This window comes from Rhinolophus sinicus, linkage group LG01, assembly GCF_036562045.2.
Source record: "Rhinolophus sinicus isolate RSC01 linkage group LG01, ASM3656204v1, whole genome shotgun sequence".
NCBI lineage: Eukaryota > Metazoa > Chordata > Mammalia > Chiroptera > Rhinolophidae > Rhinolophus > Rhinolophus sinicus.
In genome coordinates, this window is record NC_133751.1 from 186,645,098 (window position 1) to 186,658,197 (window position 13,100).

Genomic DNA, 13,100 nt, shown 5'->3' on the forward strand with positions numbered 1-13,100 from the left:
ACAATTTGAGAACCTGCTGTGTTTGTGGACTTCTAATTGTATAGAAATCAAATTCTATAGAGCTCATCTCCAGATTTGCTTGATGCCATCAGTGGCAAGGAATTCAGGATGATCCTTATGAGGCAGGTGGTTCTTTCTGGATAGTTTTATTTTCAAGCAATTTCATCCTTTCACCAAATGTTTGTTTCCCTTTAACTTCCATTCACTAATCCTATTACTGATCTCTAAAGCCCACAGAATAACTGTTGTTACCCAAGAATGCCCTTCATTGGAATATGGTAATTCTCTGTTTTAGACCATATATTCAGAGTCTGGAAACTTTTGTTTCTTCCAGGAAGAAAATGTCAAAACAGTCCTGATGAACCCAAACATTGCCTCAGTACAGACCAATGAGGTGGGCGTAAAGCAAGCAGATAGCGTCTACTTTCTCCCCATCACCCCTCAGTTTGTCACAGAGGTCATTAAGGCGGAACGGCCTGATGGGTTAATTCTAGGCATGGGTGGCCAGACAGCTCTCAACTGTGGTGAGTTCTTTTAAGTTTAATTGTAGGGTTTTGGCCTATATACTCAAGTATATTTTTTGTTTGGATCCACCTAATAATTGTGCAGCATGTGTTTATAAAAGTTTTTCTCTAATGTGTGAGGAAACAGTTAGCGAACAGCAGCCTGAAAATGTCATATGATGAATATTACAGACTAGCTGAAGGACATAAAGAAACTTTTGTTTTAATGCTCCAGGGTAGCCATGTAGGTTCCTTGGGTCTCCCTCCTCTATCCTAGGATATTGTTTTTCTGGTTACCAGTGAAGCCCTGAGAACTATTAGGAATGAAAAGTGAGAATTAGCATTGATTAGGTACCACCGTACTCTTATGTCTCGGCCCTGCAGCATTTCACCTTCACGTATGTTTTCATAATAACATAGATCAATTTCCCTTCTATCCATCATGCGTCTGCTGGGTCCAGTGCTCTGAACTCTTTAAAAATGCTTCAAATCTTTGGAACGAGATCATTAATGAGAGTATCATTGGCTAGTTGGGGTAAGCAGTTGGTGATGTAATTTATAAGACTAGTATAAAAGACTTAGCTAAAGTCCGATGGCAAATTAGTGAAAACACACAAAAAAACTGATGATTTTTTAACCCAGATAGATACCCATATCACCGGGATTATTTAAATAAAAGAATCTCATTATAGGACTGGACCTTAGAAGGAAAGGAAATACACTAAAATCTTATGGCTCACTCTAATCCTATGGTTTTTATTAACGAGGATAATGAAAATCATTTGGAGAAGGTGGAAATATAAGTAACACTAGCATCAGTAAAATATTTTATTAGAATGTCTTCATAATTTTTATTTCCTTTTTGTTTACCCTAAGTGCAACTTAATTGTGGATTGTGGTAGCTTCTTGGAGTTAAAGATGAAAGAATTTTGTATTAAGGAAGATATAAGAGTTTGAGATTTTAAAACCTGATTATATTTGATTTTTTCATAGGAGTGGAATTATTCAAGAGAGGTGTGCTCAAGGAATATGGTGTGAAAGTCCTGGGGACTTCAGTTGAATCCATTATGGCCACAGAAGACAGGCAACTGTTCTCGGACAAACTAAATGAGATTAATGAAAAGATTGCTCCAAGCTTTGCAGTGGAATCAGTAAGGAATCTTTGTTCTGGAGAAAAAAAACAGAAAACTATTATTTGTCTCACATTATAGGGAAAGTGGTTTGTCATGACTAAAAAAAATAGTTAAAATTATTATACTTGCATATATGTTCTTCCAGAAATGTATTATTACCTCAGAGACATTGCATATTAATTGCAACATTCAATACTCAAATGTTAGGGATAGGTATTAGTATTTTATTTTATGAAAAAAGAAGCATAAACCCGGAGAATAATTGATTTAACAATGCCACTGCATCTCAAATTTCCTGAATTAAAAGTAAGAATCATACCAAGTTGCAATGCCAAAATAATTTTTACCTTCTTCCCATGATCAGTCATACATCTTGTATGTGTGAATGATCTGCAAAGGTGAAATGACTGTATTTAAATTTTCTTATTAAAATGGAATAAACATTTTAAAATTAAATTATCTAGAAAAAAATGCCATTGAATCTAATCAGTAAGATTTACGAATGAGAAATCTGTGGTTTAGATGTTGGAAGAGGATAGATTATTTTGTATTTCTGTTAATCATTTCCCACTGTATCCTGTGCCTATTGATAGGTACCAAGAAAAAGTCAGCTTTCTGTACATCTGTTTTTACCCCTGACTTTATTCCTGATTTCACGCATATAGTCAGTGGAGTGGGAGTGCTGGAGGCAGTTTTTATTGTAACTTCCCATTAAAGAAATAGACAAATACTTAGGGATAAGGCAAGTACTGCTTGGCCAACTAAAAAGAGGCTATGTATGTTTCAGAAAAGAGTGCTGTCAAGTACGTACTATGTTACAAATCTGTCAATCAGTAATAATCCCAGGATAGCTCTGCTGAACGTTTGGAAAGCTCCTGCCATCCTTTATTCTTTCATTGCCAGATTTAATTATATCCTTGCTTCCTCAGGATGAGAAACAGGCATATGGGAAAGGTGTAATTACATTCCCATTGGTAGTGTAATAATATTCCATGACAGAAAAATATAGCCACCATATGTTGTATTCTGTAAGTTAAAAAAAAAAAAAATTCCAAGCTTCTGAGACTGTTCTCTGACTGAACTTGAGAAATGAGAGATCTCTCTAGATAATATTTCTAATGGCTGATGACAATAATGCCAAGTTAGTTTCAGCAGTAGAAAACCTTGTTTCATTAAGAGATGAAGACTTTTAAACGGAATTTAAAAATTCAATATGGCTTCCATTCTCAAATTCATGATTATTGTTTCAGCTTTGACCATTGTTTTCTTTCTTTTTTTATTTTTATGCCGAAATAAAATTTAGCACAAAGGGGTAAAAAAAGAGCTTTTACTGTATGTTTACAAAAAAAAATTCTAGAATTATACTTCAAATTTGTAAAACAACAGTTGTTTTTCAGAAGGAGATGGAGGAATAATAGAACATTTTCATAGTCATTCTCCACAAATAAATGAATTGACCTTACTTGCCATACTCTACTTGTATGATCTTTTCTGCTAGTGTTGTCAGCTTTGAAACTTTGAGTCCTTGTTTTTGTTGACAGATTGAGGATGCACTGAAGGCAGCAGACACCATTGGCTACCCAGTGATGATCCGTTCTGCCTATGCCCTGGGTGGGTTAGGCTCAGGCATCTGTCCTAATAAAGATACCTTAGTGGACCTCAGCACAAAGGTATGTATGTTCATAGACCAAATTTGTACCAACTAAGAAAACTTGACTTGACATGCCCTTTCAATTAGAGAAAGTTATATAGACAAGAAACAACCTTTTCTCCATTTATTATATCCCTGTCACATTCTCTAAAAGTGTTGTACAAAAGATGACACCATTGAAAGGGAAATACAGTGCAATTCAATTATTCGTACTGGAACACAGCATTAACCAGACAGTCCTTGGTAAACAGATGGTGACTCTACCTGAAGGTCCACCTTTATTGTACCGTCTTTTGATTTCAATGCTATGAAGTCAATCCAATTTTACCTCCCTCTGCTTCCAAATCTGCTCCAAAACATCCATAATGCTAAAATATACTTTAGTGGTTAAATAAAATAGGAATATAATGCAAGTATTAAAGAGAAATTCTGAAGAAAGTTAAGCTATGCTCCAAGAAATAAATTAGTGATTAACATAGAAAATGTGAAAGCAAAGAGATTTGCCTGTACTGTATTCCCACAGAATAGAAGATTGTCTGGAAATCAGCAGTGGGGCTCCATGATTGCTCTTTGAACGAATGAATGCATGTGCAGCCAAGAGGCCCATGTAACGTACATGGATGGCAGTCATGAAAGTGAATCTGACAGAATTATTGTGAGGTTATTTTGGAGAGTGCTGAGTAAATAACCTAAGCACAACCTATAGCTTTATCAGTACTTACTTTCTGAAGTGAAACAAAATGAGTCCCTTCAATTGTTGATGTAGGGTTTTGAGAACAAATAAATAAAATTACTATATTTAAATAACTACAATGACATACTCACACATAAACAACTTAGATTTAGTTTTTCTAAAGTTACCGAAACAAACCAAAAAAAGGGAAACAAATCCAACATATATGTTTCTTGTTTCCATTATGGACTTCTGAATCATGTATTTAAAAAAAAGAACATGTTTATGGAGGTGTAAGATTTTTTTCCCTTCTAGCATTCGATGTTCTCAATGTTTTTAACATTAGCATTAATATTATCATTACTGCCAACAGTGAAAATTTGTATTTCTTCTCTATTAAAAAAAAAAAATATATATGTATATATATGTGTGTGTGTGTGTATATATATATATATATATATATATATATATATATATATATATTTTACAGTATAAAAAACCATTCTGAATACTGAATTGTCTAAAAACATTTATGATGAAGATAATTTTGGAATGGGATTGATTTTAATTATTTACATTCCTTTAAAACAATCAACAGTCTGCTGAATGGTTTTCTTTGTTGAAAAGCCTAGCTTTCCCCTTGAGAATAATTACTTGTTTCATTATATCCTAAACTACCCCTAGTCTCTTGAGATTATTTTGTGTACCATTAGAAACTGCATTAACTCACTCAGGTCCCTGAATTAATCTTTTGTATGAAATCTGATATTTGAAAGAAAAAAAAAAAAGAAGCTGAGGCAACAGTTGAAGATGATCTCAATGGTCCTTGTGCCCAAATATCCAGTATACCCTATTAGAATGCAAAAAGTTTTCCCAAATTCACACCCTCTGTTTCCCAGATTTCGTCTTTTAGTAGGCAATTCTAATGACAAATTAATCAGCATTATGGCTGCAGAGTTTCCTAACCACTTTGAAAACCCATCACAGGCAGCTGTGGGGACTAATGTGTTACATTTTTAATTGCACATGATGGAGCTTGTGGTGTTGACTGAGGTTAAAAAAAATAGTGTTGAGACACATTATGAAAAAAACGTATACTGAGTTATTTCATCTCACTACCTGCAAAAATTTGAAAAAAATTCAAATTACTTTCCCCAGTTGCATTCTCTTCTTTTCACTGCCATTGCATATCAACTACATTAAGAGATAAGGGGTATTTATGTCTTGGATTTTCAGCCACTAAATATCCTAAGGTCAGAGACTGCCTCTTTCATATTTTGAGTTCAGTTCTACCTACTGGTGGGTACTCAGTAAATATGAAATGATAATTATACTAATTCATATCTGTTTAATCAGGCACACATGATATATGACTCAGAGTACTTAAGCACTTAGTCAGTGATTAACCATAATAATAGTCGCATATGATTCTTCTAATTTCCAAGTTTCATATGCCATCTTGGCTAAGTATTTAGAACCATCATCATCTCTTTTCTTCTCCTCATCAACAGTAACTGACTTTTATTGTGAATGTCACTGTATGAAACACCCTCAGCTATTTTAGCGAAAGCCAGAGTCTTTAGACTTATTTTTCTATATTTATTCACACTTATCACATTTTCTGGTTTCACAGAAACCTAGCTGCTGAAATAATTTCATTTCCCTCTGCCTGATTGCTCAATTATTTTCTCTTTTTTCCTAAATTAGTTTGATTTAATGTCATATCAGCACTTGGAATGGCAAGCCTCAATAATGTAAATCAAGCATATTCACTGCATGATGCTATTCCTGGTACATCACTGATTTTCTGACGCATCGTGCCTTCTGGAGAGTAGATGAGGATGGAGACTAGGCTTGAGACCTCAGTACTGACCAGGATATAGGTCAGAGCATTTTGTATAACATCCATGTTTAAATCAGTGCCTTTTCTTACTCTTTGACATATTTTGTCACCAATTTTCAGGCTTTTGCTATGACCAACCAGATTCTGGTGGAGAGGTCAGTGACAGGTTGGAAAGAAATAGAATATGAAGTGGTCCGAGATTCTGATGACAATTGTGTCACTGTCTGTAACATGGAGAATGTTGATGCCATGGGTGTTCATACAGGTAGGCACAGAATCCTCAAGAATCATAGTAATGCCTTCAGCTCATGTCTCTGATGGCCCATAGCTGTTTCCATTAAGTTCTTTTCTTTAAATTACTACTCTTAGCTGACAGTCTAGTGATAAACTTTTATATACCTGTAGTATTTTACAGTATTGAAAATACTCTCACATGTAATTTGATCTCCTGTGAAGTAAGGCAGATATTATTATCCTGATTTTATTTGAGAAAGTGGTCAAATATAAGCAATATAGTAAAGTTAAAATCTATAAGACTTGGTATTGAGAAGTAAGGAGTGAGGCTAAGAAGGCTTAAAGCAGACTGGGGTTAGTCACCAGGTGAACAACAACAACAAAAATAGCCACGAATAATAGAAATAGTTTCCCAGGAAGGGAAACTAATTAGACTAGAGGGCAAACATGATGACTTCGGATTTAGAAATGCTAAATTTGACGTATGGTTAGAATTCTCAAGAAGAGGATTAAGAATGTGGAACAGGAATTCAAGAAAAGGGGATAGAAACGATTTGATCCAAGTCATTAGAAGTCATTGGTATAAAGGAAATAATTGAAGCTGGAAGAATACACTAAGTATTCAAGGGTATAGGCATAGAAAGAAAGAGGGTAGAGTTAGAGACTGAACCTTGAGTAACATTTAGATTTACAGGGCAGGAGAAAGAGGAAGAATTGGTGTTGAAGAAAAAGACAGGAGTGATGGTTAGGAAGGAAATCAGGGGAGTACAGTACCAAGTAAACCAACGTAAGAGCTTTAGTTTTTGATGTATTAAATGCTATGAGAGGTCAAGAATGAAGTTTTAATATGGCTTTTGGATGTTCAAAAGTACCACATTTTTGGTTATGTGAGCCATATTGAAAGGAATTATATGGCAATGAGTGATAAGCAGAAGTGGTAGACATTCAAGAAGCTTAGCCATGTAAAGAAAGAAAGATGGTTCTTAAAATTTTCTGGCAATGTTGAGGAAGGGCTTCTTGAGCCTACAGAGATCTGATTATGTTTGTAGGCAGAAAGGATGGTGACTAAGGACTAAGATTGAAGATACAAGGCAGTATAATTGGAGAGGAGTGAGAAAATGAAAAAGGATGAGATTTTGAAAACAGATGAGCAAGGCTGAGAAGAGATGATATTTTATGGAAGGAAGAACTTGAGGGAGAGAGAGATAATTTGAGATGAAGAAAAGAAAAATGGAAGAAGTTAATGTCAGTCCAGTAAGTAGATGACTGAGGCCTTGACAACTAGATGAGTTTGGGAAAAGTTAAATGGGGTTTCTGTAAATAATGTATCAGAACAGTACAGGTAAAACAAGAATCAGAGGAAATACTACCTGATACTCCTTCTATAGATTGCCTTAAGGTAATTCTTTCCCATTAGACTGTTTTGTGTCTTGTATCACACAAATAGGTTAAGTCACTGAAGTTGGTTATTTAGATATGCTACCAAATAACAAGTGCTGCTTGGATGTACAGGTGATTCAGTTGTTGTGGCCCCTGCCCAGACACTCTCCAACGCGGAGTTTCAGATGTTGAGACGTACTTCAGTCAATGTCGTTCGCCACTTGGGCATTGTGGGTGAATGCAACATTCAATTTGCCCTTCATCCTACCTCAATGGAGTACTGCATCATTGAAGTGAATGCCAGATTGTCCCGAAGCTCTGCCTTGGCCTCAAAGGCCACTGGGTAAGACCAGAATGATGGTCCATGGGTTTGCAGATTCTTCACAGAGAAAACTGGAAAATTGACAGCTAGTGAATACTGTGCTACATTTACAAACTATCATCCCCATTTCTGTGTGTTGGCTCTAAATCATTTAGGACTCTAAGGACATGGTTATTAATGAGCTTGCTGCCAGATTGAGGCAAATGGCATTGCTAGCTGGCTTTGTTTGCTGGCTAATCATAAGCTAATCAAAATCTGGGTGGTCAAAGGAGGCTGAGAAAAATCTGCTTCTTAATTAAACTTTGCAGATGTTGTTAAAAAGTGCAAATTAATCCTTAAATTTAGTCCTCAACTGACTTCTTCAGGTGTAGCAAATGGTAGACAAATAATATAGTTCACTCCACTCAAGCATTCAATACACATTATTTTATTTTAGCAAAGCTCCACAAGACCAAATAATGTAGGGTTTTTTTCTATAGGTGAATGTTGCAACCAAATACATTTGCTATCCATTTAACAACTGCTAGCAAGCATAACTGCTTCTATTAATATATTTAGCATCTGGCATTTAAGTTGTATGGTGTTTAAATGAATAAAATATTTAACATGAAAGATTTTTTTATGTAGCTACACAGTGTTGCATGGAGTGGTAGAAGGCATGTCGCCCCAGGCAAGAATCAGGAGACCTGAGTTCTCCGTTGGTTTCTTCTACTGACTGTGATTTTGAACACATCACTTATTGTCTTTATCAGTTCCCTCACCTGTTAGATGGGGGCGTTGTACAAAAGGAATCATATGTAATTCTATAGTTCTATGAATTATTTAACCAAATACAGTTACCAAAACTGACATTCCAGAAGAGAATAGTCATGTTCCCAGAGTGTTAGTTTTGTGAAGAATCCAAAGGTCAAAGATAATTTGGAGACAGAGCAAGGACCTAAACTTGCAATGCTTACATTTTCTGAAAACTACATACCCCATAGTATCAGCTAACTTCACTGTCTTCCCAGGTGCAGACACATATATATTTTTTTCAAAAGAATATTTTGTAGATTCTTATCTTAGTGGAGGTTTTAACAAGTGAGTTCTTTACTTATGAAGGAAGCTATTGATTCTGGATTGAAGAAGTGAAAGTTTGGCGTTGTAGCACTGTATGTCAGACATAGAGAAGGAATTCTCTTAGTATCTGTGCCTCTATACTTTATTGTGGCTCATGTTATTTTATGAGTGGCTGTTAAATATTCATACAGAACAAAGAATCAGGTGTGTTTTATACCCTGATGTGGATTAATACCAGAATCACTAAGAAGGATGAAATTATGTTTTCAACTGTTCTTAATTCTTATTGCTGAGACAAAAAAAAAATAAATTTGTCTTCTCCTTTATAGCTACCCATTGGCATTCATTGCTGCAAAGATTGCCCTAGGAATTCCACTCCCAGAAATCAAGAACGTTGTATCAGGGAAGACATCAGCCTGCTTTGAACCTAGCCTGGATTACATGGTGACTAAGATTCCTCGCTGGGATCTCGATCGCTTCCATGGAACATCTAGCCGAATTGGTAGCTCTATGAAAAGTGTAGGAGAGGTGAGTCCTTGGTTTATTCCTTTATTTCATCCGTGTTCTCAGTTATTTTGTCAAATTTTTGACACCGCTGAAAGTCTTGAGTTTGCCTGGATACTGGGTTCTTGATTGGATGATATATAGGAATTTCATTTCCTTCCTAGTTTTTCGACATCTCTCTCTATTGGACTATTAACATAAGGCACTTGCTAAATGACTGTTTAATGGATTGTAAGAGCATCTACACATTCTAGCATTCTAAGAGCATTAAAAAGGAGAGACTATATATGTGGGTATATAACATATACACATGCAATGTAAAAACACATTTATATTTATATAACTGAATTGTTATATATGTTATAACTAATTCAAGAAAATAAAATGATATAAAAGACAACATGGTGTACAAAAAGATCACTCAACTGAGGTTAAGAATTCAACTTTAGTCTATTTATGCCAGTTGTGGCTGTGACCTCTGCAGACCTCACTTTTCACATCAATAAAAGAAAAGAAAGGAGCTGGACTAGAAGATCTCTCATGGCCCTTGTAGCTCAAATTGAGAAGAGCATGTTGGAATATTCAGTCCCCTTTTATTATTCTGAAATGTTCTAAGCTTTTAGCATTTTTCAATTTTACATAATGTTCTATTTTAAGTTAAATTAGCTTTTGATTATTCCATCTTCAAAGAAACAATGCTCCTTGTGCAGGAGTAAAGAAATGAATTCAGATCCCTATCTCTGAGATTCAGTCTCTTGCCTCCCCCACTGAGGGGTCATTTCACTTTGCAACCAGGAGGCTTAGCATAGTAGAGAGAGCATGAGCCTTGGAACCAGGCAAACTTGGGTTTTACTTTTGGTGTTGCCACTTACTACCTAGAAACACTCATGCAAAACACTGAGTCTCAGGTCCTCCATCTGAAAAATGGAGATGGTAATACCTACTTTGTGGGGTTCTTATAAGGTTTAGGATTAATACATGTAAATGTTTGGTAATGTCTTTTAAGGTAGATTCATAGCACACTTCCAATAAAAGTATTGCGTCAGTATTATTTCCATTATTTATGGGTAGAATTTTTGAATACCAGCAGTATGCACGAATCTCAATCTCTCTCTCTCTCTCTCTCTCTCTCTCTCTCTCTACCTATCATCTATCTATCTATCATGTATCATCTATCTATCAATCTATCATCTATCTATCTCTTTTACTTTATTTTATCTCTGTCTCTTTATGATCAATGTAGGAGCTCTATGTCTAGGTGTTTAAGCAAGAGCAAAAACTATTTACAACCTATTGTTCTATATTGGACTTCATTTGTCCCATGACATAAATTATAGCCTAAACTCAGACTGGCCATTTCAGAAATGCATGCCACTAATCACAGGAAATACAGCTTAAATCCATCACCAATGCAGGGGAAAAAGGGAAAAAAAAGACATTTTACTGATTAACCATATTCACATGTGAAAGGCTGAACTATTACTATTTTGGTTTCCTTACTTTCCAAGACATTAAGGGAATATTTTAAAGTAATTGATAGGGAAGGAACAACTTGACCTTTTAAATGAAAATGTCTTACTACTTATAAAAGACAAGTGGTAGTTTTCCTTCCTTCATAGTTGTTTTAAATCTTATTTTTTCCATCATGCTTCGAGGTACATAATAGAATTAGAACTTAAATACCATGAAAAGTCTTGTTGGTAGTGTTTCTGTCAAATAAACAACTGTCATTTAGTTTACTTTTTGTGTGAAGTATCCCTTTTCAAATATTCACAGTAGGAGCTCCGAAGAATATGAGATAATTTTATGTTTTTATTTAAAGTTCATTATCTATGGGATTTTTGTTGTCAGTTAATTTTAACACATTACATTTAATTCAACTCAAGTTAGTAAACATTTCCTGAGATCTTACTTCATGCAAGGCACTGGAAGGATAAAACAGTGAATCAGATGTTAATTGTGAGACATTATTGGTAGTTGATAAGTTCAGAATATATAAACTGAACCAAATATAATATGAATTAAACGGTGGTAAAAGTCAAAATATAGTACTATTTATATACAGATGCTGTTAGAATACAATGGAGTTTAGTAAGGGGATGCATAATAGCTATTCCACTAAAAAAATTGTGAAATTTTTACTTAATGAATGTGAATTTTAATAATATAAAGTATTAAAAAGCAGAAATTTGAGCAAACACAGTTAAATATTCCTTTATTAATATATAGGCAGGTTTGCTTCTCTTTTATTGCATTTATTCCATATACCATCATGTACAGTGTACTTAAATAATAATGCAAATGTATGGTGAGTCACTTATAGAACTAGTTATGAATACTTTAGGGCCAACTTTAAAAAATGTAATACTTACATATTTTATTAAATATTCCAAAAATATTTTCTTAATTTGATAGTGCCATAAAACATCTTATTTCTGGCACTCTCTCCCATGCCTAGGCTAGCAAAGCTATAAAGATATTTTCTAAATCTTCAAATACCACTATGCCTGTAAAATTGCATATCTGAATTGGACTAACATTTTATTTATTCTGGCTTTTGAGAATCTTACCTTATTTCTAATTAAATTTGGAGCAGTGTGAAAAGGTTACCTGTTTGGCTTTTGTAATCTTTGAATATGTATCTTGTCACACAATTGACATGAAAGTTTACTAAATTGACATTCATCAGAATTCAGGTCTATTTGAGGAATCATGAAAGTTTACTGACGACAGGGTTATGACTGTTATTATTTTAAATTGGAGACCCAAAATGCATAACAATCTATTATTTTATGGAAAGATTCAAAGATTGTGTTTATCCACTGAAAATAACTGGGTAGGCTTCAAAGTCAATTTAAGTTTAGTTTTGACTTGTAACTTGTCCAAAGTAAATCTCTACATGGTTTTTCTAATTGATTAGTGTACAATCAGCTGTGAAGATTGTGGGAAGATGTTTTGAATTTGTCACGGGGAATTTAGTTTCTACCTACACTCAAAATCTGAATCTGTCAGTATTTGGTATTTGTTATTATTCTCAAGGTTCTATTAATATTGATGCTTAGTTAATATAGAAAGCCAACCTGTCTTGGACACTGACTGATACCTGTTTAGAAGTAGTTCTTTTTTTGTGCTAATATATGTCTGGTTTCTCTTCATTTGCTTTCGATTCTAAAAAGATATTTGCACAAAAGTCTATATGCTCTGCCACAGATTCCTTATTTTAATACTAAGGTCCTAGTTAGGTACAGGTGATTTCCTCATCAGTCTCAGGAAATATAGCTAAATTCCCTAAGTGGTAGAAGACTGACCTAATATTGAAGACTCGTTATATCAAAACCATAGAGAAAAGGAGAGCGAAAGAAAAATAACACCTAAATTTAAGTAGTGTTCTTGTGATACATGTCTCATTCCTAAATCTTTTCTGAAAAACATTCCTTTTCTAGTTCTGTTACAAATTAAAAAAAAAGAAAGTAAGTTCTTTTTTTTAAGTAAGAGTTCTTAAATGTGTATTACAGGTCATGGCTATTGGTCGCACCTTTGAGGAGAGTTTCCAGAAGGCTTTAAGGATGTGCCACCCTTCTATAAATGGTTTCACTTCCCAGCTCCCAATGAACAAAGAATGGCCATCGAACCTAGATCTCAAAAGAGAGCTGGCTGAGCCATCCAGCACCCGCATCTATGCCATTGCCAAGGTAATATATGACAAGGGGCCCAGAGCTACTATTTTTTTCAAAATATAGTCTGCCTGGACTTTAAAATAAAACTGAATCACTAAGTGATCTGAAATTCAGGGATTTT

The 13,100-nt window shown here is 34.6% G+C and overlaps 1 protein-coding gene across 1 annotated transcript in view; it reads left to right on the forward strand.

Moving 5' to 3' along the window:
- The window catches only part of CPS1 (carbamoyl-phosphate synthase 1), a 117,964-nt gene that overhangs the window by 41,162 nt on the left and 63,702 nt on the right, over positions 1-13,100 (forward strand). Inside the window, exons 14-20 of the mRNA XM_019727014.2 lie at positions 335-524; positions 1,497-1,654; positions 3,178-3,306; positions 5,924-6,068; positions 7,550-7,760; positions 9,128-9,326; positions 12,818-12,994. Coding sequence (XP_019582573.2) covers positions 335-524; positions 1,497-1,654; positions 3,178-3,306; positions 5,924-6,068; positions 7,550-7,760; positions 9,128-9,326; positions 12,818-12,994 — 1,209 coding nt within the window. The remainder of the gene's footprint in view (positions 1-334; positions 525-1,496; positions 1,655-3,177; positions 3,307-5,923; positions 6,069-7,549; positions 7,761-9,127; positions 9,327-12,817; positions 12,995-13,100) is intronic.